The following is a 25652-nucleotide window of genomic DNA, read 5'->3' as shown; positions in this document are numbered from 1 at the left end:
CTCCATGCCCTCTGCATGCGCTTTAGTATTCTTCTGAAAGTCCTGTGGCTGGCAGGGAAGGCTGCTGCTGCAGCTGCATAAGGCACAACCCAGAGTTCTTAAAGTAGCTCGGTCGCTGGGTGTCAAAACTGTAGCTGTGGCAGTCTGCCCAGTGGCTGTTGTTTACAGCACTTGCCAGCAGTTTGGCACAGAAAGCAGTCTCACGTAGCCTTTGAGGAGTTTGAAAAATGCCCTTAAGAGGTCAATCAGAGGAGGGCAGTAGTTAGAGTTTTGCTTTAACCAGTCTGGTCTGAGGAATGTGGAGACTTCTAGCTACCTTCTGCTACCAGATCTAGCCTGCTCACCACAAACAACCGTACACAGCACAGAGCAGCATCCATGGGAGTGTGACGTTCTCCTGAGGGACTCTCCTTTTGCCCAGTGTGATTTGTGTTGAAGCAAGAGCTGGTGTTCCTGGGGGCACGTTTGCATCAAAGCCGTTTCATAGGAAAGTCAGGATTGATGCATACCACTTTGAATTCAGTCTTTCTAAACAGGCAAGACTTAAAAGCCATAGGCGGCAGCATTGTAGAGCTGGCCAACGCACGCAGCTATGGGGTTTGGTTGGCAGAGTTGACTGGTCTTTGCTGAGAATCCAGCGAGGAAAGAGCAAAGGCATTTCTGTTGAACAATAGGGATGAACAGTATTCATTATTTTTCTGAAAATTCAGACCATTAAAGGTCCACTTTCCATGGAAGACTCAATGCTGAGGCATCCCTGAGGAATGTAGTTTCTATGTAAATAACTCTTTCTTCTGGGAGTAGTGCTGGGGGTAAGCGGGTATGAAGGTTGGCACAGAGATGGTACCAGGGTGCAGCTAGCACAGCGAGATCCTCAAAAGGCCCATTGAAATACCATCCACAAACCTCAGCTATGGCAACTCCCATGAACTGTGTCGTGCTGCAGGGCAGAACAAACTGACCTCCCCATGTCTGTGTGTGTTTTCTTTGAATTCTGTTGCAGCTCCCCTCCATCCAAGCCTGTGGCATTTGAGCAGTTTAAGGAGGAGTGCGGAAGTGAGATCAGCCGGATCTTTAAAGAGAACAAAAGCATCCTCCTTGCCAGGAAGAAGAGAAGCAGTACAGTAGCGCAGAGGATCAACTTCATCAAGCATGAGATGGAGGGCATCAAAAAGGCTCTGGAGGCTCAGAAGCAGGAGCGGTGGCAGCAGGGTAAGTCACTGTGTGGAGACTGGCCAGCCAGAATCTGACAGAAGAGGGAAGCTGCTGGTTTCAAAGCAGTTCTGGTGGTGAGACCACTAGACCACCACTGCTGCTTCCCAGGGCAGTGGGGCAGGCTGGGCTTTATGGCCTAGCTCTGCAGCTGGCCTTGTGGTTTGCCACCTGATTCCTCCACCTGAGTCCTCCACACTTCAGCATCATCGAGTCGTGCTACTCAGGCTTTACACTAGTGAGGTGATCTGCAGTCAGGTTGATTCCTCACCCCACACTTTGATGGATTAGGCAGTGTACTGCTGACAAATGCAGGTCAGTACGGTGTAGAAATCATGGGTAGCAGGCTTGCCCTTACTGTGGTGGAGACGTACTGCATCTCCTACAGCTTGATTTCATCTAGATTAGGGTTTGGTTTATGAAAGTCAAAATCCCAAACTGCAAGATACTAGAGGAAAAAATGGGGTAAGTGCCTTCCTACTTTGCTGCGGCAGATATTTGTTAGGTGGAATATGCCTGGATGAGACTAGGAAGTGTGTCAGGTTTCGTGGTCCCTGCAGCAGGGCTCCCAAGAGTCAGTGCTGTTATGTTCTGCAGAGGAGTGGAGAAGAAATGCCTCTGGGTGAGGAGAGAAATCTGAAAGAAACAGCTTTAACATCAGAGTGGTCTAGAGTGCTCTGTGTGTGATGGTGAGGAAGTAGCAGTGGTGTTCCTTGCATGCAAGGAGGACAGCAAAACAACTCAGTTCTGTGAAACTACAGCCTTAACTACTGCCAGGCAATTAGCGGGAAATAAGAGAGAATGAGAGAGAAAGAGAATGGTCACCAGCAAGCAGGCCCTGACTAGAGAATGAGGACCAGAGAGTCAGACCCAGAGTGAATGCTGCTCTACTGGTTTCCGTTTCTCTTCCTGTAGAGAGACTTTTATGACCATGCTTTACAAGGGCCCTTTTCCCATAGGGTCTGATCCTGCAAGATGCAAAGCTCTTTTGGCTAAATGATGAACAAATCAGCTTGAATCCATATCGAAGTAAGGGTCTGTCTTTTAATGGACTCATTGCTTCTTTTGGGCCTTTGCTTTTTATGATGACACCTACCAACTGGTGGTTTATTGTGGATGCTGGAAACCACAGGAATAAACTGATTTGAAGGAAACCAAGAACAAGAGATGTTTGTCATAGGGAAGTAGCACTGGCTTAACTGTGCCCAAATGGGTGACCAGCCCTTTGTCTCAAAAACCCTTATTCTGGCTGCCCAGGGAGTTTTTCAGTAGGAGCCATAAAAGCCCTAGGTGATACCCTCCAACAGGCGATCATGTGGGTGTCTTTCTGTGGAGCCTGGTCCCTCCCCTTCATCTGCACGTGTCCCAGTTTGGGGAGGACTGATGTCTGAGCGGGTTCAGGAGTTCATCAGTGATTTCTGCCACACGCCGCTCCAACACTGTATTTGTAGAAAGCATGTCTAAGGAAATGTCAATTGTGTGGTTAACCTCAGTATAACTGGGTAACTACCATGTGGTTCAAAGTATAATGACTGTTCTTTGTCCCTCTCCACCCTCATGAGAAACCTTCGTTTCCTTTCCTTACCCTCCAGGAGAGTATGTTGATGAGAAAGGACAGATCATAATTGATGAGCAGGAGTTTTTACTCATCATGAAGCTGAAAGACCTGAAGGAAGAGTACAGGTCTGGTTATGCTGAACTGCAGGACCTGAAGGCAGAAATCCAGTACTGCCAGCATCTGGTGGACCGGTGCCGTAACAAACTCATCTCAGGTACTGGCTTGCCAGGGCAGTTTCTGAGCAGCCTCCAGTTTAGCTGGGCTGCTTGATAGCATCTCAGTACTGAAGCACTTCACAGACATGTTGCATACAAGCCAAGCCCATGTCATTCTCTGTTGTCATTTTTCTTGTTGCCTTCCAGACTTGTTTTTTATTGATGATTGGGTGGGGTTTTTTGACATTACACTGAACTGCTGCAGATTCTCTTTCACAGATAATGACATACTGATCCTTGGTCACGCCACTAGATGCAATGCTGTGGGTGAGAGCTTTTCACAGTGAGGTTGACAATAATGCTCCCACTGATGGCCCTGGTTCTCACCCTTGATTTCATTTAATAGAGATGGTGGCTAAGGAAATGCACTGGGCCAGGGCTTTGGCTCTGGACTACAGATGTCTCCTCTGTAGCCCTGTGAGATTCAGGTTCCAGCGTTGCAGCACTGGCGCCTTGGCAGGAAGCAGAGCTTGGTCATTCTAGTTCTTCATGAGCACCACCCTCATGGTGATGAGTCACATCTCTGCTCAAGGTGACTCCCCGGATTTGTCCCGTGTGATGGGAGACAGTAGGTGTACGAATGCCAGAGTCCCAAACATTTGGATGCTGTGCACATGGCAACACTTTATTTTCTACACACTTGCCAGAGCACAGCTTGTATCTATCAGTGCATCCCATGCTGAAAAAAATGCACAGCTTGTTCCAGGAGATAGACAGGGCCAAATCGTAACTGGGCAGAAACTTTGCCACTGGTTTGCGTTGGATCCGGGTTTGGCATTTTTTGAGTGCTCCAGATGTTTGCTGTTTGTTTAAACATACAGGCATGGACTTATTCAATATCTGTGCCATCCCAGAGTGAAGAGGTCATCTGAGCGCTAAAACCGGGGTAAAAAGTCAGCGGTGTTGCATCATGTCCACAGTGCCTAGCAAGATCAGGGCTCTGCGTTTAACCTTGTTTGTCCTTCATGACTCGCACGACAGAAAGCAGCTCCATTCCTGGTGTCCCTCCTGGGCAGCACAGCCTTCTTCAGGGGCTGTGGGCTCTCCTGCTCCGTGGGGACACGTGCCAGAGGAATGGAGCAGAGCACAGATGTCTGCTGCTGTTTGCAGTGGGTGTCTGGGAAATGGCCAGTATTAATAAGGACAGAATTTCTGCTGCATCGCAGCACCTGCTGTGTGTTATCACTGGCTGTTAGGGGGTGGAAAGCGGCTGTGCTTCTGTAGCATTTGGAATTGAAATCTGAACCCCAAATGTGCTGACCTCTCAAAATGGCTAGCTCCAGGCCGGATGGCTCCCTGTCTCCGGGATGCAGGAGCAGTGCCATCTCGCGGCCAGCCACCTCTCGGGCTGCACAAGTCCAGGGGACTGTCCCCAGGGCCAGCCACCACGTCCCAGCCACCTCGCAGGCAGCAAGGACGGGCGGCAGCCTGCCTCAGCGTGGCCGATGCCAGCTGACAGCACCTGTCCTTTTTAACCAACTTTTCTAACAGTTTGAAATTCAAGAGCTTGGAGTTCTGAGAGTTTAAGAGCACCGAGGTCCCGTCTGAATCACAGGCAGGGAGCCAGAAGCAATCCACCCTTGTCTCTTTGGTCATTACAGCCCCGTTTAATGCCCCCTGCTTTGCTTTGCAGAGTTTGAGATCTGGTACAGTGAGTCTTTCCTTATCCCCAAGGATGTGCGGGAAGCTCTGAAGCCTGGTGGCAACATCAGACCTGGAATGATTCCCATAAACAGAGTCATGTGCCTGGTGAGTTGTCCTGGCAGCTCTGCTTATTCTCCTTGATAGCCACGCGTGGCATGGTAATAAGGGCACAACTAAGCCTGTGGGAGGAGGAGGTCATGGCAACTCTGCCTCTTTCTCTAAGCAGAGTGGCTGGCATTGAAATGCTATCTGCTATGATACAGAGAGCAACTATCTGGAGATACATCTTGCTTTCACATTAGCTTTACCATTAAGAGGCTAAAATAGGACAGAGTGATTGAAGTACCCAGTCATCTGCTGACTATCAGTAATCAGGCAAACTGTGCAGAGGTGCAAGGGGTAGTTGGGAGGCTTCTTTCCAGTCTGTATGATCTGTAATGTTTACAGCTAAGCCATTGTGTTTCGTCTTGTGGCAACTGGTACTTAGCCAGCCCTCCGTTTAGAAACCACCACTTTGGGGTACCCGGGGTCTTTTGTCATTCCTGACAAAGCACAGTTCTCTTAAGCTTCTCATTTACCAGACTGCTTCTTTGCATTATTCTCTTCTGAAGTCATTCCAGGTTTTGTCCTTCATTGCTAAGTATCAGACACAAAACCTTCAGACTGTTTGATAGGAACGTGGTGGCAGTGCTTCCACTCTGTCTGGCATGACGAAGTGATGGACAGCAAGGAGGGAGATCCCACCCTGGCTGTGAGGGGGAACCAGCTCTTTGTAGGTGTAACACATCTCCATTATTGCTGCTTAACCTCAGCAGATCACAGAGAACAGCCAGTGGGGACAAGTCCTAGGTCCATCTCTCCCAGGAGCCTGTCCCCACCAGGAGCAGGGGGCACCCACAGGTCTTTGGGAAAGAGTGTAAGCAGGGTGTGAGCTGTGTGACCCCTTTCCTAAATGCACAGCCCCATTTCTATCCAACATGTAGTGGGGGACAGGATGGCTTTGGCTTTTTAGAGGGAAAACAGAAAAGGAACTCTTTTGTCTCCAGATGTCTGATTATTTTGACTGCAAATCTCAGTGAAGCATTTTCTTTACTCCCTTCTAGAAAGGCATGTGAAGAGCTTTAAAGCTGATCAGAGACAGGTTCTTCCCATCCTACTGAATTACTTCCCTTGAGGGTATGAGTAACAAACATGATGTGAGGAAAAAAAAATGTAGCGAGTTGACTTTTAAAGAGAATGTTGTGATCTACCAGACTGTGGAAGATTTCAGATACAGATGCAGACCTGTATAGGAAAGAGCAAGAAAACCCAACCCAACCCAACCCCCGTTTGGCGTTGACCCCAAAGCCTAATGAGGTCAACAGGAAAACCCTGACTGACTGCATGGGCCCAGGATATCACTCTTTGGGGAAAAGAGGAAATCCATCACTAGTCACTTTTACTAACCCAAGTTACTCAATGTATTCATAGAAACTCCCTTAATGGTTTCCAGTCCGGGATTTCTTGTCATCACATCAATTATAACCCCAAAGATGAATGAAGCATGCCTTTTAGCAATGCTTTGCAGCTGTGTCAAGTTGTTGATGTTACAGGCAGAAATCTCCAGGACGGAGGATAAACAGTGTCCCTGGTGATGTTGCTTAGTGCTGGTTTCTCCTCTTGTTCCTTTTACTGGGCAGTTCACTACAGCTTCCCAGTCTGTGTCACTGGCCTTGCCGAGGCCCGTACTGGTCTGGGAGACAATCACCTGCTTTTTCTCTGGGGATTTGTTTTCTCCTTAGAACCATTTTCCCTTTTCCAGACTGGCTCTTCATTTACTGTTCTAATCCATTTCTCCAGGGTGTGCATCTTTTGCTCTTGGCTTGATTTGGTTTGGCCACCTGCCTTTTATCACACCAGAATTTCACTGTCACCTTCTCCAAGCTACTCATGAACCACCACAGAGGTGACCTAAGAATCTGCTAGAGTTATCCTCAAATCTGAAAACATCATAGACAAGCTGGTATCTTAAAAAATTGTGCTTCATTCAATCCATGTTCCTCTTCAGTGCACTCACGCCTTCCAGATGGTTTCCTGGAGAAGCGTGGGTGTGGACATCAGCAAGCTGGGCTCAGGGGGGACCACACTGAAGCTCAGACTTCCTTCACGCTGTGAAATTATCTTGCAGTGGAAGGAAGATTGTCCTGTGTGTAGTTATAGGCAGACCATGGCTGTGAGAAGATGGCTGAGGGAACTCCCTTTGGGGCTTTACACTTGCAGGTGGATTTTGCCCAAAGTCCTGCCCAAATCTGCTCACCTAAAGCATGGGAATGGGGGACTTCCCACTTCTGAGGCTTCAGAGAGATTGTTGAATCAGCGTGCAAGGCAGCAAACAGGATCTGTTGACCTATATGTCTCCAGATGTGTGTTTTTCACATGGAGCGGGGTCTGTCTTTCTGCTGGCAGGAGGAAGACGAGCAGGACAGGTTTGAGCGGATGCAGGAGACAACGCTGCCAGCCTGCCCAGCTTCGGTCTCATTCTACAAGGCGAAAATGAAGACTGATCAAAAGGTAATCTCAGCTGGGCCCTGAGATTTCCACATAACCCTGCCGAAGTGCGTTGGGAGAGAGATTCTGTGCCTCACTGCCAGGTGCGGTGTAGGGCTTTTCCCGAATGGATGCCATTTTGGCTGTAGCCTTTTGAAAGCTGCTGGTTTGGTTCTGTAGCACAGCTAAGGTCTTTGAAATGTTCTTTGTCTCTGGCTGATGTAAAGACCCCATCCTGTGCTGGTCTCCTGCTAAAAAAGAATCTCAGCACTTCTCATTTTCTGGTTCCTTCCTGGCAAGGGGTCACCATAAGATACCACTGAGGCCCTGAGCTTAGCAGGACTTTCAAAAAGATTGGGTGCTTATGAGTAACAGGGCTGCACAACTACATCAGTAAGCATTTTTAAGGAAAACATCTCAAAACCAGCTTTTCAGTGGCCGGGAGGAGAATTTCCCAGGGCTTCTTATGCCCTCCTTTGAGCCTGGTGGGATCTGCCACTGGTAGAGCAATGCTGGTGTGATGGGGCTTATTTGGGCAGCTTTTTTCCAGCACCACTTGGGAAGGTTGGGAAGGTGTTTGGGTTTCTTTTCAGGAAAAAAGCTTTTACAGGTGAGAATTCTGCTCTGAAAACTGACCTCATGTTAGTGATCCTTTTTTGTTTTCTGTTGCCAGCACGCGTACACCAGAACCATGTCATCCCTCGAGCAAATGCGCAAGAAACCCGGGCTCATCACAGCAGCTGGGAAGAATAAACCCCTGTCGTTTCTGCACGTCATGTAGAAGATTCAGGCTCAGCCTGGAACCCAGCATTCAGTAAGCAATGTCACCTCAGAAAGTGCCTTGTGTTCATGTCCACAATAGATTTGTCAAAAATAAACAGTAGGGGAAAAAAACCCCCAACCCACCCAACTTTTGTGCAGCTAGACTGACAGTTATTGGTAACCAAACCCGCTGTTCAGACAGGAAGCAAGCCAGGGACTTCAAATAGCAATGCTTGTTTTTCTGAGTGTCTCTGGAAAATGCAGCGTCACAACAGAGAGGTGTGTTGCGGACAACCTGGGCTGCTTCTGCCTCCCTCCTTCCTGGTGCCAGAGGCAAGGGCCTCCTAGGCTTGTTCTTGACAGAGTCTCAAGTCACATCTTTGCTAGTTTGATGCTCTCAAGGTGGATCCTGAGAAGCCAAGTCTGGGTGAGAGCAAGTCCTCCCTTGGATTGAAGGGACCCCAGGGTGTTTGTCCTCCTGGACAGAGGAAGAGACTGGAGAGACGCACGTGACAGAGAAGCGTTTCCATCAGCTGCCTGGCGTTAGTGCGGCAGCATTGATTTATGGTAGCCTCACCACCCCAACGCAGCAGGAATAGGGCAGTGTTTGCCCGCTTCTTTCAGGGAAGGTGATTCAGATCCAGGGTGAGATCACGGTGCCCAGCAACTGGAAAGCTCCAGAGGATACCGTGCTGCTTTGCCAGGCTGCTCTCATCTTTGCCTGCTGAGCAGAGTGTGCTGAAGGCCTGCTGGAAGTCCTCCTCCTCTAGCACCAGTGGAGGTGGGAGGCTGACTCCACCTCGGTACATGCCAGGGAAGTTTGTATACCAAATATCCAGCCAAGAGAGTCCCATCTCCTCCTACTGCTGCAAATGCTTCACGACCACATCAGTCTTGCCGGGGCAGAGCTGGGCCATTCCTGCGATTTACCCAAAATGATGAGAGATGCAAGATCTCACAAGGCTCCCTCCAACACCCAGCTCACCTAGGTTGCAGGGCAAGTCGTGCATGCAGGGCAAGCTGTGATGCCTGGGTGTACGGATCTGCCTGAGGAAGGTAATGAAATAACAAAAATTAATTTAATACCCGCCTGGGCAATGACAGCAGCATGAGCCCTCTTGGACAGCTCTGGTGATGGCAGGCATTTCCTCAAGCCTAACCTGCCGTCAGTGTTGGCTCCCTGTCACTCCTCTCCACCTGTACCACAGCCGTGGCTCCGAGGAGCTGCATATGGACATGGGCCCATATATATGTACATACATACGTGCTGGTCAAGCTGCAGGCTTGGCTTAAAGGAGCTCTGGGGTCCAGCTCCTCCTCGGAGTTTCCTCTGCTTGTCTCTGCAAGGAATAAAAGTGTCAGCCACAGTTTTTGCATCTACTATGCATTTTGGGAGGCCCTTGGCGTTTACCCTCTGTCTCTCCAGCCAGTGGGTGCCGCTTGCATCTTTATCCCTCCAGGAGGTTGTGGAGCCCTGAGAGCTTTGAAATTATTTGGAGAGCTGGAAGAATAATACTGAAAGCCCCAAAATGTGGTGCCCATGCTCCACGGCCATTGGGAACACCCTGGCCAAAGCCTGGCAAATCACTGGGATTACTGGAGAACCCGCTGGCAAATCACTGGGGTTACTGGAAAACCTGCTAGTACTTGGCTGCAGCTTTACGGGGTGATGCTGGCTGGGCCCCACCGAGTGATGCGACAAGGACAAACAGCCCCTGCTGCCAAAACCAGCACCAGCTATGGCGGGAGCATCCCTGAATTCAAGCACCCAGGGTGGGAGGTTTTCTACACGCTGCCCCCCTTTACATGGAACGCTGGGAAAATTAATTAGTCTAAGCTGTTCAGTTTGGTTTAATATGTTGCAGCTCACTTCTGTTACTGTAATGGCACCTGGTCCCCAGAAGTGCTGTGGATAACAGCCTAGAAATCTCCTCTTCTTTGTAATTATCGATTTCTAAAGGCTTATAAAGCTGCTGGAAATTCAATCCAGGCTGAATTTCCCAGGAAAACGCATCCACATGAACTGAGCTAAGCCTTCCATCGACCTTCTCCTCCACCCACCCACCCCTCCTTTGCTTCCCCCTTGTGCTTCCGTGTGGGTGCTGCTTGGTGCCACCCACCCTGTCCCCACAGGTCCCTGTGCTGCTGCTGCCTATGCTGTGGTCCCAAATCTGGAAAAAAAGCAAGAAGTCTGAAATTTGGATGCTGCAAATGTAGTTTTGAGGCTCCTGCGTGAGCAGGAAGGTCCTACTGCACCCCGAAAGCAGGCAGGTATCCTGGGGTGCTCCGGCACTGCCTCACTGGAGGAGCTCTCCCCGGAGTTTGGGAAGCTGGTGAAATAAAATAACTTGTGAAAGGACAAGAGTGGTTTTTAGTGATTTTGTGGCATTTGTCTCTGAAACATGTCCTGGGTGCTGGCAGGGCCTGGGGACGGGCACTGCCCTGGGGTGTGGAGACCTGGGTGTCTCCTCAGAGCAGGGGACCGGGGTGGGCACGGGGGAGCGGGTCTGGGTGGCTGGTGAGGGTCCGGGGGGTGCCGGTGTCTGGGCTGTGATCCCAGGGCTGTCCCAGCTGTGATCCTGGGGGTGCCCGTGATCCTGGGCGAGATCCTGGGGTTGTCCCAGGGTGCCAGTGACCTGGGAGTGATCCTGGGGTGCCAGTGATCCCTGGGTGCTGGGAATCCCAGAGGTGTCGGTGTCCTGTGGTGCCAGCATCCGTGGGTGTGTGTGATCCCGGGTGTGCTGCTGATCCTGGGGGTGATCCCAGGAATGTTGGTGATCCTGGGGGTGATGTGGCAGTGCCAGTGAACCCAGGGGTGATCCCAGGAGTGCCAGTGACCCCAGGGGTGCTAAAGTCCAGGGCTGCAAGTGATCCTGGGGTGCTGGTGCCCCGGGGTATGGGACATCCCAGGGGTACTGGTGATTCCAGATTCCTGGGGTGCCGGTGTTGTAGGGTTGAGCCTGGTGTGTCGGGGGTGATCTGGGGTGCTGATGATCCTGGTGATCCCAGTGAGATCCTGTTGTGGTCCCAGTGATCCCAGGGAGATCCTGGTGACCCTGTGGCTGATCCCAGTGTTGTCCCAGTGATCCTGGGGAGATCCTGGTGTGGTCCCACTGATGCTGGGGAGATTCCAGTGGTCCTGTGGCTGATCCTGGTGTGGTCCCGGTGATAGCAAGGAGATCTTGGTGATCCCATGGCTGATCCTGGTGTGGTCCTGGTGATGGCAAGGAGATCTTGGTGATCCCATGGCTGATCCCAGTGATCCTGGGGAGGTCCTGGTGGTGATCCTGTGGCTGATCCTGGTGTGGTCCCGGTGATGGCAAGGAGATCCTGGTGATCCCGCAGCTGATCCTGGTGTGGTCCTGGTGATGCCGGGGAGATCCCGGTGATCCCGTGGCAGATCCCGGTGATCCCATGGTTGATCCTGGGAAGATCCCGGTGGCGATCCTGCAGCTGATCCTGGCATGGTCCCGGTGATGGCAAGGAGATCCTGGTGATCCCGCAGCTGATCTCGGTGTGGTCCCGGTGATGCCGGGGAGATCAGGGTGATCCTGTGGCTGATCCTGGTGATCCTGCGGAGGTCCCGGTGGTGATCCTGTGGCTGATCCCGGCGTGGTCCCGGTGATGGCAAGGAGATCCTGGTGATCCCGCAGCTGATCCCGGCGTGGTCCTGGTGATCCCGTGGCAGATCCTGGTGATGCTGTGGCTGATCCCGGTGATCCTGGGGAGATCCCAGTGGTGATCCTGCGGCTGATCCTGGCGTGGTCCCGGTGATGGCAAGGAGATCCTGGTGATCCCGCAGCTGATCCCGGCGTGGTCCCGGTGATCCCGTGGCAGATCCCGGTGATCCCACGGCTGATCCCGGTGGTGATCCTGTGGCTGATCCCAGTGCGGTCCTGGTGATGGCGAGGAGATCCTGGTGATCCCGCAGCTGATCCCGGTGTGGTCTTGTGATGGCAAGGAGATCCTGGTGATCCCGCAGCTGATCCCGGTGTGGTCCTGGTGATCCCGTGGCAGATCCTGGTGATGCCGTGGCTGATCCCGGTGATCTCGGGGAGATCCCAGTGGTGATCCTGCGGCTGATCCCGCGGCTGATCCCGGCATGGTCCCGGTGATGGCGAGGAGATCCTGGTGATCCCGCAGCTGATCCCGGCGTGGTCTTGTGATGGCGAGGAGATCCTGGTGATCCTGCAGCTGATCCCGGTGATCCTGGGGAGATCCCGGTGGCGATCCTGCGGCCGATCCCGGTGGGGTCCCGGTGAGGCCGGGGGCGATCCCGATGACCCCCGCGGCCGATCCCGCGGCCGACGCCGGTGCCGATCCCGATCCCCCCGCCGCCCCGAGGAGACGCCGGCGGTGCGGCGGCTGACCCCGCCGCGGCACCGCGGCCATCCCCGCGCCGCCGCCGGTGAGATTCCCGGCCTCGTCCCCCGCCGGCGGTGCCGCTGCCCGCCCGGGGCGGGGTGGGGGGGGGGGGGGGTAGCGGCAGCGGCGCGGCGGCGCGGCGGGGAGGAGCCGGGCGGCCGGGGCGGACTCGGCGGCGGGCGGCGGGCAGGGCAGGGGCAGGGCACGGCGCGGATGGCGGGGCCCCGCCGGCGGCCGCTGCAGCGCGGGGCCCGCCGGAGGATGTGAGGCGGCGGCGGCGGAGCCGAGCCCCCGCCGGGCTCGGAGGGCGGAGAGGGGCCTTCCCCCCCCCCCTCCTTCGCCCGCCCGCCCGCCCCGCGGCGCGGCCCTGCCCGCCCCAGGGGCCGCGCCTGCCCCCGACGGCGGCCGCCCGACCATGGGGGACTTCTACGACCCGGAGCACCCCACCCCGGAGTAAGCGCGGGCCGCGCCGGCGGCCGCCACCGCCGCTATCCCCCCCCCGCCCCCCCCCGCCGTTGCCGCCGCCGCCGCCGCCGCGGCCTAAGGCCTTGCCGGGCCCGGCCGAGCCGCGCCGGGCCGCCCTCCCCTGCGGGGAGCCGCCGGGACCGGGAGAAGGGCGGCGGCGGTGGTGGTGATGGTGGTGGTGGTGGTGGGGGGAGCCGGGGCGCCGCCGCCGCTGCCCCTTCCCTCCCTTCTCCGGGGCCCGGCGCGGCGCGGCGGCCGGCTGGGGTAGGCCGCGCATCCCCGGCCTTGCGTGAGCGCCGCGGCCGGGCGCCGGCGGGCGGAGGCCGGGCGGCGCGGCGGTGGGGGGTGGAGCGGGAGGAGGAGGAGGGGGGGGCGGGCGCTGCCGGCGGCCCGGGCCCGGGGGTGGCGGGGGCCTTAACCCTACCCTGGGGGCGGCGGCGGGGCCCGGGCCCCCGGCCCGGCGGGGCTGCGCGGTACCGCCCGCCCCGCGGAGGGAGGCCGGGCGGCGAGTGCGGACGTGTCCCGGCCTCCCCGGGGGGCCATTTTTCCGCACCTTATTTACTATGATTATTATTTTTTTTTTTTTTTTTTTCCTCCCGGTGTGCGGAGGAGTTACGGAGTGCCGGCTTTATTTCACCCCTTCCATCCTCCCTCCAACAGCCCCCCCCCGGGTCGGCCCCTGCCCTGACCCCATTTTCTGACAGGAGGAAGGAACCAGGCAAAAGGGGGGGAGAGCGGCCTAATGGCCGGTGAACTCTGGTTCTCCTCTCCGCTGGGGATTTTCACTAACCCCCCCTGTGACATCACGCCAGGGCCGCTGGCTTTATCACTTCTTCTAAGCAAGGCATTCGGTTCCTGGTGCTAGCCGTGGGGTTTCTCCCCCCGCCCCTTTCTTGTTGGTTCTGAACGCTATTTTTACATTTTTAGACTTCCTTCGCGAAGGATTCGGGTGCTTCCTAAACTTTGCGCGTGCGGCATCCCTGACGTGCGTCCGGCTCTGGGGTGGAAGGAGGCAGACACCTGGCATGTAGAACACCTCTGGGCAATGGTTGGATTGGAGGCAAAGCTAAAAATGGCATGTTTTGAGCAAGGACAACAGAGCAAACCTTTTTGAGCGAATGCTGCGAGTTCTGTCTGTGCCCGCCTGGAGCAGCTGAGGATCCGTTTCAGCTGAAACAATGCCTGCGGCCGAACCTTCTAAAATTAGTGAGAGACGGAGGATTTCATTTTGAACCCGGTTGGTTTTTGCTAGATGTGGCTCCTGCCTTTCTCCCGGGACTGGAGAGCCTGGAGCAAGCCCTGCACCTGATTTATGTGAGCTTAACCCCGGCGGGGAGCGACGGTCCCATCCTGAGCAACCCTCTGGGTTCAAATGACTCTACTATCCGTCCAAAAAGTTTTAGCCTAATTTAGGTATTTCACCTTTTTAGTTTAGAGTGCAAGGGATCCTGTCCCTGGTGGCTGGGGTGGCGTGCGGCATTTGGTGTCAAACCAGGCGTCGCACCGAGCTTGGCGGTTAAAAGCGTATGGGTTATATCACGCTGCCGCTTGTTGTCTGAAACAATCTCGAGTGTCGCAAACCTGGGCTCTTGAAAGAAGCCAGAGTGGTTTCTGTAATGGCTTTTAAAAAGAAACACTAATTTATTGCTCTGACTTTGGGGTTTTCTTGGGGAGCGCATTCCTGGTTGGGACTCTGAAAGCTGTCAGGAGGTGCTCAAATGTTTTTGGGAGCCTTGTTTCCCCGTGCCTGTCTTGAAGCCTGGCGTCTGAGTCACGTTCGCTGCTTTGTTAGTGGTGTGTCTTATTTAGGACGTGTTCTTCCCAGCGCCTGTGCTTTTAACTTGAGAAGATGATTATTTGCAGTAGCTCAGCGATGGTATTCTTCAGAGGCGAGGGTGCCTTGTGGTTCATCATCTCCTTCCCTGTTCTCGAATGTCGCGATATCACAAATGCACCGTACGGCACGTCCCAGGAACTGGTTGGGTATTTCCAAAGTGTGGTTGGCTGCTGCGGTGGAGAGCGCAATTAAAAACAAACCGTGATGGCTGCAGGACGTTTGCTGCTGCCGGAGACAGTGGCTTTCCCCTGTCCCGTACCCGCTGCAGGGTGCGATGAAGAGGGATGTGCATGGTTTGTTTTTTGGAGGAGTTGCTTTTGTAGCATGTAGCGTTGGAGTTGTGCTGCTGTGAGACGTGGGGGCTTGGGAGAGCGCTGATTGCAGCCCGGTGATGCAAGCGGAGCCTGGTAAATCGGCCTTATTTTTCATGGGAATTATTCACAGAATGGTTTGGGTTGGAAGGGACCTTTAAAGATCATCCAGTCCAACCCATGGGCAGGGATGTCTTCCACTAGATGAGGTTGCTCAGAGCCCCACCCAATTTGACCTTGAACACTTCCAACGATGGGGCGTCATTGTTGCTGAGATGGAGCTCTGTGCTGGCTGTAGGAGATGGGATACTGAGTCGGGGAGCTGAACTACCGGTGACCTGAGTACGTGCTGATGGCGTTTACCAGAGTTTTCCTATTAGCAGAGAAACTCCGGCCGGCTTTTGCCTGGTTGGTCGCTCTCTGCCTCCCACTCGGCAGCCAGAGCTCAGGTTCTTGAGAACTTCAGTGTCCAGCAAAACCAGCTTGCCTCACCTCTTTGGGTGCTGAAATTGGGGTCAGCCTGAGGCCCTGAGCTCGGAGCCGCCGCCAAGCTCCGTGTGAGGTCTGCAGCTTCTCTGTAGAGCTGCCCGATGCCGACCTGGACCTACTTGATGGATGTTTGTATCGTAGGCTGCGAGCAGAAGAAATTTCATCTCTTTGTGCCGTTACTAGAGCTGTAGTGGTGCAGCTGATAGAGCCAAACCTGGGATGAGCGAGCGCTTCCTTCGAGAAGACACCGAGATCATCCCCGGCTGCTGCGTACTGAGGGTGGAGGACCCTCTAAAACAAGTGACACATTGGTGGGATCGTTGCACGGGGCGTGATGGATCAGTTTGAGAGTCCCGAGGATTTCTTTAGCTCACGTCTGCGTGTTATGGTGGAAACTGAAGGTGCTGCAGCAGGTTCCCTTGCACACCCTATGGCTGAAATATATTTATCCGCTGTTTCTTCTGTGCTCTGCTGAAGGAGGACCTCCCCAACTTGAATTTAGCTCTATTTTGGGGGAAGATGGTCTTCCTACTGTCCCGCATCTCCACAGGCTGGGGATGCTGGTGGGGCTTGGTGGTACGCGTGGGTGGTTTGGTGGGGTCCAGGTTTAGGGCCGGTGCATTTGAACACCCTGTTGAATTTGTAATGTGACTTGATACATTCAAGGATTCAAACAGTCTAAAACTTCAGGGTTTTGGTTGTGGCTATTACTACAGTTTTTTTTTTTAATGTGCGTTGCAGCTGTGGAGACTCATGGGCGGTTCAAGTGTTCGTGTCACTTTTGGACTTGATTATTTTTTGCTTCCCATGGCAGCTGGATTCTTATTTTCTTCTTTTGTCTGGGGAAAACGATTGGTAACGTCGATGCCCTTGGCACAAGGCAGAAGCTCCTGGCCAACGTGCTGTGGTTAAATACCCAAATTCGAGGCCTCGAGTATGTTGTTCTGATCCATCGGGGAGATGCTAATGGAAGGGAAAGGCTTGGTTTTACACATGCATTTCCCTTTGTACGCTTCTCCCCTTTATTGAGGCTAGTGATGGTCCCATGGGGTGCGAAATCGTGAGTGGTAAGGGAGAAACTTGGCTCTTGCTGCCTGAGTGTACCTTAGGGTTTTTCAGCTCCATGCTTAAGCCTTAGTGTCTCTGAAAAGTCAGTTTATTTAAAGAAAATTCTCTTTATATGTCCGAATTTGTCTTGGTTGTGAGAGGAGACCTTCACCTGCTTGCCTGGCTGGCCAGTAAGCTATCAGACAAATTTATCACTTGTGTTTATTATTTTCGATGTCATCTTAGGACAATTCCCAGCTGGATCCAAACTTTCTGAGGCTAGTTGCTTGCAGCAGAGCTGAATTAAATGAGGTCGTTTATCTCCAGGAAGGAGATGTGGATGCCATGCAGCGCTGCCCTTTCCGCTCTTCTCTTGCCTTTTTCCTGCTCCATCCCCAGCACGTTTTCGGTACCGTTGCCCAGTTCTCTTAAAAACAAAGCCTGAGGCTTATAGCTTTGCTCTTGGAGAAGTCTTCTTCTCCCTGTTTTTTTGGTACCCAAGTTTGGGTCTTCTTATCATTGTTGGGTTTTGAGGGAGGAGGACCTCTTGGCTTGTCCTTCTGCCCTGGATTCGTGTGCAGCCTCCACCCACCACTCTGTCATTCCTCCTTTTCCATCTGCTTGTGGTCCAGAAACGCGACGTGCAGCAAAGGCAGGGTAGATCTGCAGTGTTTAGCTTCAGAGGAGATTAAAAAAGTGTGTGGGGGGGGAAAGGTCCACATTTTGGCTTTGAGCAGTTGAGGTGCCTGTGGTTTCTGCCAACTGAGATGCCTATAAATAGGAAAACGGTGCATTTTTCCAGGAGCTGGCTGTGTGTGAGTGTTCTGGGAACACTTTTCTCCTTTGGTTTTCAGTGTTTTAGGTCTGTGGATCGGTGGTGGAGTGACTAAAGAAGGAATGATGTGTGTGAACGGGACAGGGAAAGTCGTGGCCTCGGGATGCCTCCCTGGGAGGGTGTGCTTGAGCAGTTGGGTTTCTCAAAAATGAGGAAATTTAGCAGCTGCAGGCTACCCAGGCTATATATTTTGAGTTCCAAGTTGTTCCATGTACCTTTAGTCACCTGGACACGTGCACAGATAATTACACACTCCACACTTAATATTCAAGAGCAGCCAATATATAAACTCAGCTCTCCTAAATACTACGGTTTGTTGATCGCTCGGAAAAGAGGCAGAGAAATCCCTGGTTTTTGAAAGGAGAAGGCTTTCAGATGGCTCTCTTGTCTTAATTGTTTCTAATTTCCCCTCTGCAATTTAATATTTTTCTTGCAATGGCTCAAAGTGGGTTTAAAGTGGATAGGTGACAGCCTTCCTTCTATGTCCTGTGTTAGAAATCTGTTGACGTAATTCTAAATATAATTTGTTTGTGTGTATATTTAGACAGGGAGAGAAGATTTATAAACACCTATTTTTGTGTCTGTAATAGACACAGAAACTTAAAGAAAAAATTAATATGTTTGCCATATGTATTTGACCTTCATCCCAATTAATAGACTGGCTGCATTTTATTATTTAGGTGATTATTTAGATTTGTTAATGAGACGAGCTGTGGTGTACCAGTGGAGCCGTGCAATCTGCTTTGGTGCAACTTCCTCGGTGCCACGGGAAGCGATTAGGAGCCGAAATGCTGCTGTCCAAAGGCTCTGATCATTTTGGTGGTTTGACACCTGCGTCGGCACAGCCACGTAACCCCGCAGGCAGGGCCACCAGGAGTAGTGATGCTTTTTCCATTTTACATCATCCCAGGCTACACTTTGTTTTCATTTTTCCTTGCCAGAACTGGTAGGATTCATTGAGGAAAAAGTCTTGAGAAAGTCAAAGCGTGGCTCTGTTTTTTGTAGGTTTGGTAGGACACTTGCTGAAAAAGGTGGGGGTTTTTTTCCCCTTGGCTTTTTTCCTGAATTTTCTCTCTTTTTTTTTTTTTTTTTTTTTTGTAAACTTCCATAAAAATGATCCATCCCTGCAGCTGCCCCCTTCCAGTGAGCTTCAGCCTTTTGGGATCCATCCCAGAGGCTATCATCCCCCAGAACATCTCCCTGAGAGCCTGGGGGCTGATGTAGAGCAGGATCTGAAACTCAAGAGAAACAAGGGGCAGGAGTCAAAATTTGACCTGAAATACTGATGTGGGAGGAAGAGGTGTTGGGCCGGGTCTGGAGAAGGAGCTGGAGCCTGAGCAATACTCTATCCGAAGCACTGTTTTCAGGACTAAATGCGGATTCCTGCTGGCTTTACCCACCATTGCTCAAAGATTTTACAGTTTCCACAGCATCACGTTGTAATTGCATTATTGCCTTCCTATTTGAAATGCATCAGCGGAGGTTTTGCAGCTAGAAATAAAAAGCGTGTCATTCTGAGTTAGCAGAAAAAAAATTATTTTTATCATTTGCAGCCTTCTGTAGCATCGATGTCCAACAGAAAAAAACTCGAGAGCCTAGTGCTTGGAGTTTGTTTGCACAGCCCATTCCCAACTTGCACTTTTATTGCAAATTTCTGGTATAAAGGGGGATGAAGGGAGTTGAATTTATCTGCTCCTACACTAATTTCCCTGCCTGGTATCACCTTGTGTTTAGCATTGCCACAGCAACCGGCTGCGATGTTGCACAGCGATAGCAGGGTGCAGGTTTTCACTCATTAGCTCTCATTTCTTCTTGCCGTGTTAGGCTGGGTTTAATCTCACTAAAATAGTTTGATTTAAAGCACTCAATTCTCCAGGAGTTGGTGTTGCAGGGAGCTTGGGTTTATTTTCTTTTATTGAATTGAGAGCGGCTCCCAAGATGTCTCCCACTGCTGACTTAACCTGCCTGGCAGGTTTTGTAATAGAAGATTAAACTTCATCTATAATTGCGTAAGAAATAAATACGTTAAGGATTTTATGTTAAAGCAGCAACCTTAAGCTTGGCTGGGGCGTTGCAGCGTTTTATTTACTGCACTGAGACAAAGTTTTTCAGGGTGCATGGTGCAGGCTGCAGTTTCTACCCTTTGAAGTCTGAATTTAGGGACACCTGATTATTGGAAAGTGTCTTCTTGTTAAACTTGGGGTGAGTTTGGGGTAAGGACGGGACATTTTGTGAATGGAGACTTCAGTATGGTGAATTATGGGAGTGTTTGGTGTTATATGCGTGTCTATGAATTATAAGGTAACCTTGCTATGACGATTCAAGATGAAAAAGTACACTAAAATTTAATGTTTTTACCTGTCTGTGAAGCTTGTGGGATATGTTTTTGAGGACCCCTCTGCTCGGGATGCAGGGGACAGGACTGCTCCTCCCTGCTTTCTGTTTAGGGGAGAAGGGGATGCTGGGGACCGCTAAGGTGACACATCTCCACCACCAGGCGTTGCAGGTGGCATGCATCCGACTGCGTCCCAGCGTAGGCAATGCAGATGTTTCCATCTCACCCAGTTGACACCAGGCTCTTGGGACGGTGGGAGACCTCCCTGTCTCCCATCAGCGGGACCGCTGATGTGGTTAGCCTTCTGCTGAAGCAAGTAGGCTTCTGCAAGCTCAACCTGCAGTCCGAAACAGAGAGAAATCTGTATTTGCAAGGCATTTTAGGAGACAAAGGTGACCTGCAGTGCCAGGGCAGGTATTTGTCGTGCAGGCTTGGTGATGCCTTGATAAGGTCGGGTTAGGAATTTGCTCCCTCATGCAAGGGTTGATGATACCTGCTGAAGATCTGTTCCCACTGATGGGCCAGGGAGGCGAAGGAGGGGTAGAAACCCCCCTAGTTTTACCCAGTCTGGAAATGCAGAAGATGTGGTGTAGCCTGAGGGTTACCTGGGAGCCAGGGGGCTGTCCGGGGAGGGGGGGTCCTTCCCTGCCTTGTGCCTGCCCCCCGAGGGAGGGGCATTGCCTTTCCGCCTTGTGGGTTTGTTGTGTTCCCCCCCCCCCCCCCCCCCCCCCCCGTTTAGCACACAGACCTAATTCCCCAGAGCCATTGCTCAGGTCAGATGAAGCCTCAAAGTCTCTGCGTGGCCCGCAGATATGCGGCGGACTTCTCTGCCAAGAGTGAAGCCCTGTGCTGGTCGCTGGCCGTAATGATCGTAAGTCAGCTTAGATATTTCTGATTATTATTTTTTTTTAAAATTCAGGTTCCTCACCTTCCTCTGCCTCCCCTGTTGCTGCAGGGAAGTGCTTTAGAGAAGTGTTGGTATTGCTTGGAAGCTGGGTGTAGCCACTTGCTTTTCAGCAGGATTTAAATATTGAAACTGTTTTCCTGGTATCGAACATCTTTTAACTTAATTAGAGCAGTTTAGTTCAGCACATGCTGAACGTTTTCTGTGCAGCCCGGTGAGTGCGTGGGGTGGGATTTTAGCAAAATTAAAAAACCAAACTGTTTCTTTCTACTAATTCCAGTAATTCCTTTTCCCTCTGAGCCTAGAAATGTTACCAGCATCTAACCTGGCAGTGCCTGCACATGCTGTGCCACGGCAGTTGAGTCAAACGTGACCATTCCCGCTGGGTTACGAAGGCAGACGCCGTACGTGAGAGGGAATTTTGCAGAAGGCTGGCAATTGCTTTCTCTCCTTTTGCTAATGAACTCAGAGGGTATAAATCTGCAGCAGAGCGTTAGAAGATATTTGCTGTTTCTCGTGGTGGCAAGCAATTTTGGCTTGCAGGGTCGGTATCCCCCAGGATGTGCGGTGGGGGTAGCCGGGATGTGTAGCACCAGTTTAGTCCTAAAAGTGGTTTTGTGCTGGTAGGAGAAATGCCTTGTTGTATGGTTGTACCATGGTGGTGCCTCTGCTTAAACCAGCGTTACGGCCTTGCTGCTGCAAACACTGTATGTAGATCTGTGAAAATGTCTGTAGCCTGAAGAAACTGGAAATAATTAAAGGTGGGATGGGGGGGGCAGATAAAAAAAAGTTGGGAATGGGGATAACCACTTTAGTGACTTGTTCAGGGTCACACATGGGCTATTGCAGAGCTAGGAAGCAACCCTGAGCTTTTAAGACTGGCCGAACCCTGGTGGTAGGAAGCAGGTTTTAATTTCAGCCTTTTCAGTTGTTAGAAATTGTTGAATGAAGTGGTGAAAATGATTAGTGAAATAATGACCTTGCCTTGCACGCTGCAAGCGGTGGTGTGCTCTGAGGCCGGGAGTGCCCTGCGCCTGTTTGTAAAGCTGCCGTGGACTGTTGCTTTTAATGTGGATTTTGGGGTTTGTGCAACTCCTGTCCATCTATCCTGCGGGTGGTACCCCACAGGGGGAGAGCGATGTCAAACTATCCTACATCTTCTCATGCCTGCGTGCTGGAGGTGAAAAGTTGGAGGTGATAAACTGCGTTTGTGTTGGATCCAACCTCATCTTTCCCCAGGGGCAACTGCAGCCCTGGACAGACAGATGGCTCAGGGGTGTGCATGCATTTTAGGAGTTAATTGCATCAGGTAGGGAAAATGCAGTTTGTATATGTGAAACATTTTCTTTTGTGCTGTTTGTGCCTGATGCTGTCAAAAGGAGGTGATTTTGAGGCAGGGATTACCTGAAAAGTGATCCCATTTAAATTTTGTTGGTGGGAGGATGCTAACTCTAAAAGCTGCTGATGAAATCTCTCCTTCCCTGCTCCGAGAGGAGGAGGAAGCTTTCCAAGGACCGATGCTCCCATGGTACTGAGCCAGAAGCCATGGTTTCGAGTTAAGCTGTGGATTTATGCCCTCTCTTTTTGGCACTGTTGCTCTTCCGTCCCGTCCCAGCCCCCAAGTCTGTCCACGTCCTTTCCCTCTCTGTGTTGGTGCTCTGTTGGTAAATCCCTTGCCCGGCTGCCATGGGAACAGTATTGCTTATGATGATTGCTGTCACGATTTCAAACTTAATTTCTTCTTGAGACGTGCCCTGGCACTGAGCAGAAAGGGGAGAGCAGGAGCTGTGTGTGTGGTGGTGAGTTTGGGAATTCCCGGGCAGTGTTGGGGAAGGAGCAGGGTCCTGTGATGCTTTTATTGGAGCAAAAGACTGGAGACCACTGGAAATTGTTTTCTTCTTAACCAGGTCTTCTTCCTGAAGCAGAAGATCCTAGCTTCTCTAAAACACTAATATTATTAACACACAGATAGCTAAATAGTTAGTAAATGAAGCTTTGGCCAAAAAAATCCCCCAAACCCTCAACCTGTGGCTTTTCACATGCTCCTACCAACGTCTGTTTTCTCTGCCCCATTTTCCTTTGCAAGAGGAGCAGCAGCAAAATCAGATTGTCTTCAGAAATCATCCCTTCCCCTTTTATTTCTTCCCCTTCTCTTTAGGGTTTGATTGCTGCCGGGTGGACCTGCCCTGGGAAGGGTCTGCACAGGCTCCGCCAGACCCAGGGCTTAATTCATAGCTTGGGCAGAAGCTGACAAAGAACATGCATTTTACCTCATGCCATTTTTTTTTTCTAGCCTATATTTTCCCCAGCTGTGGAGAACGGAGTATAAATGCTGGTAGTAAAAATTTATAGCGCTATAAGTTTTCCATATTGTGCTGTAATGCCTCTTGAATCTGTTCTCAGTGGCTCTCCTCCAGCCTGATGAGAAATGGGAGCCTGGGCTGGCCTGAATTAGAAGCTACAGCAGTTGAGTTTCTTAATCTTCTTCATGCCTGCTGTTGAAATGGCTCATGTCTGGGGTGTTTCTGATTTATAAAGTTCATTTCAGGGGGGGCGTATTTGAAGGGAGCGGTCACCAGTGATTACAGGTGACTCCATACACCAATAACCCATAATCTATGTTAAAAGAAAAATCCGTTTCTGGCATACTTGTGACTATGCAGGATGCCACTCAGCCCTTATAATTTTTGTAAATGAAAGAAGTATTTATTTTTGGTATATTCAGCTACTTGTTTTCCTGGTGTGTTCAGTCCTCTCTGGTCTTTCATATCTCAGCACAGGAGAAATGGTTTCTCTATTCTCCTGCTCTAAACTTACAACTCCAAACCCAGAGAAAATGTTGTATAAGCCAGCAAATGCTGATTTAGGAAAGCAGGGGATGGGAGAGATGGATCTGGGGGATGTGCTACAGGGACAGGTATATGCTTACAGCTACCTTGACCTCATTTTCTGGAGAGCTTGGCTTGGTTTCAAGCTTCTGTTTAAATAAGATGTTTGATACTGTTAGTGATTTTTTTTTTCCTCCCTCTTGGGTGTGCTTTAGCCTTTCCTCTGTCTAGCTTTGTGGGGGAAGGAGCAGGATTGTCTATTAACTTCCCTGCTTTTTTTTCTGGTTGTACATTATCCTGTTGTTGTGCAGTATATTTGGGAGCAGGGACACATTTGGGTGTTAAAAGCACAGTGCTCTGTACAAAAGATTTTGCAGCAATTTAGCACCATATTTCAGTTAATCATAGGGACAGCTGCACGTTTATCCATGTTTTTTATCTCTTGCCAGCCACATTAGAGACTAATAAACCAAGCAGGCGATAGCACTTCAGACCTGTAAGTATTTAATCAAATCATTCCGTTTTGAGGGTAGCCGGAGCTGAATGAGAGCAGCAGCGAGTGAACTTCACTCACAGTGTTTTGGTGCACGGCGGCTGCAGAAGCCCGGAGGTGCAGCCCTTCATCGCTGCCCAGGCGGCGATGAAATCTGCCTAGATATTTCCTTTTTGGCTTTAGGATCATGCTGGAACTGCAAGTTTCCACCCGAGGTCTTTGTATTTCCTTCTGGTTTGCTTAGCTCTGATGTTGTGGATGAAGGTCGTGGTGTTAGGTGCTGGTTGGATCCATGAGCAGCTGTGGAACTCCATCTGCATCCCCACGCTGGCAGGACATTTCTGGTTAACCTGGCCTAAGCAAAACAGTCTGGAGGTTGGGATTTCCTCCTGTAGAGTGCTGAGGTTTTGCATTTTGTTTCCTTTCTTCAGAAAGGAAGGTAATTGCTGAGGTAGGTGGGCTTTCAGATGGATCTGTGCTAATGCCTGCACGATACCCTGTTGTCAGCTTAAAGCAAGGTGAGCTGAGTGCCTGCTCAGGATGGGGCTTTTTGCAGGGTTGTTAGTCTTGCAGATGTTTAGATAAGAAAAGCTTTAGGCTTCCAGGTTTTTCTCTCTTAAGAAGAAGAAAATGAAAAAAAAAAAAAAGAGGAGGACATACGGGAGATGAGACTCTTCAAGTTTTGTCTTAATGCAGACCAGCATTTGTCATTTAGACTTCAGAAGCCTGAGGCTTCTTTTTTTTTTTGTTTACTTTTTTAGCATAAGCAAAGCCTGCATATAGTTCAGATTACAGTGTGGATTATATCTTAAAAAGGAGAGAAGTCTCATTCAAGTCAAGCTGTTTAAGCATCTCAGAAATGCTGGAGCTGCTGAACCTCAGAATTAAAATACAACCTTATTTTTTATTGACATGCCTGTAAGTAACTTGGGATGTTTCCAGGAGTAGGAAAGCTTTTATTTTAAATTTTAAATATAAAGGATTTTGGTAGACATGTGGGTCCATAGCCTTAAAAAAGCCTTTCCTGCAAATACAAACTCCTCTGTATGGTGTGGGGATTTGGGATTTACTTGCTGTGGTTGCTGTTGGGTGCAGTCGTGCATTTGTGGGGTTTGTGCAGGCACATCTTGCTCTCACTTGACTGATATTTGTCATTAGAATCAGACCTAACTGGCAGAGAGGCAAAATTGTTCTTTAAATTTTATTTAAAGGGGCAGACTGACTCTTTTTTTTTTTTTTAAATACTAATACACAGGGCTGCCGTAGACAAATAAAAAATAGTACAGTTCCCTGTTTTTTCTTGTTGTTGTTGTTTTTTAATTTATTAACCACTTTTTTGTAGATGTCTTCAGTTTTGCTTTAAGTTTATTTTGGGTTTTAACAAACCCTTTCTCTTGACATTCACAGAAATGAGCCATCAAGTGCATTAATTCAATGCTAATTTTAATAACAGTCTTCCTTTTATGTACCTGCACATAGCAAGGTGCAGCTGGAGGGAAACAAGTGGGATTGCTCTAAACCTCTGGGGCTGGAAACCTGCTGGAAAACCTACAGGTTGTGTAGTTGGATGGATCCCCAGCTCGTGTATGCTCTTGTTGTGCTGAGTCTCCTGCGTGCCAGCTCCTTCCTCAGACTTGTAATGTGGGGATTTTATGTAACTTCAAACCCAGTGTGGGAGGAATTTGGCAAAAGGTTTTCGAGCGAACAGCAACGCGTTCACTAATTTTGGAAATCTATTTATATTTTTTTGATCTGGGGCGAAGGAAGAAGCTGTAAATGGAAATGGGATCCATAACCCAAGGCAGCTACCTCCTTCATTAAGGCTA

At 50.7% G+C, this 25652-nt stretch overlaps 2 protein-coding genes across 5 annotated transcripts in view; both read left to right on the top strand.

The window, feature by feature from the left end:
- Nucleotides 1-10226, top strand: part of KIF9 (kinesin family member 9) — a 29593-nt gene extending 19367 nt beyond the window's left edge. For 3 of the 4 annotated variants that reach the window (XM_069778409.1, XM_069778412.1, XM_069778410.1), the window contains 5 exons: nucleotides 1004-1212; nucleotides 2805-2984; nucleotides 4619-4734; nucleotides 7075-7179; nucleotides 7829-10226. In XM_069778409.1, coding sequence (XP_069634510.1) covers nucleotides 1004-1212; nucleotides 2805-2984; nucleotides 4619-4734; nucleotides 7075-7179; nucleotides 7829-7936 — 718 coding nt within the window. In that variant the 3' untranslated portion in view covers nucleotides 7937-10226. Of the gene's footprint in view, nucleotides 1-1003; nucleotides 1213-2804; nucleotides 2985-4618; nucleotides 4735-6468; nucleotides 6584-7074; nucleotides 7180-7828 lie in introns of those variants that run through there. The other variant, XM_069778413.1, reaches the window with a different exon arrangement.
- A 2184-nt stretch (nucleotides 10227-12410) lies between these two features.
- The window catches only part of SETD2 (SET domain containing 2, histone lysine methyltransferase), a 69067-nt gene continuing 55825 nt past the window's right edge, over nucleotides 12411-25652 (top strand). Inside the window, exon 1 of the mRNA XM_069778408.1 lies at nucleotides 12411-12735. Coding sequence (XP_069634509.1) covers nucleotides 12698-12735 — 38 coding nt within the window. The 5' untranslated portion in view covers nucleotides 12411-12697. The remainder of the gene's footprint in view (nucleotides 12736-25652) is intronic.

Source organism: Haliaeetus albicilla, chromosome 2 (genome assembly GCF_947461875.1).
Source record: "Haliaeetus albicilla chromosome 2, bHalAlb1.1, whole genome shotgun sequence".
Classification (NCBI taxonomy): Eukaryota; Metazoa; Chordata; class Aves; order Accipitriformes; family Accipitridae; genus Haliaeetus; species Haliaeetus albicilla.
Note: the sequence above shows the minus strand (reverse complement) of the source record. Positions and strands in the feature narration are given on the sequence as shown.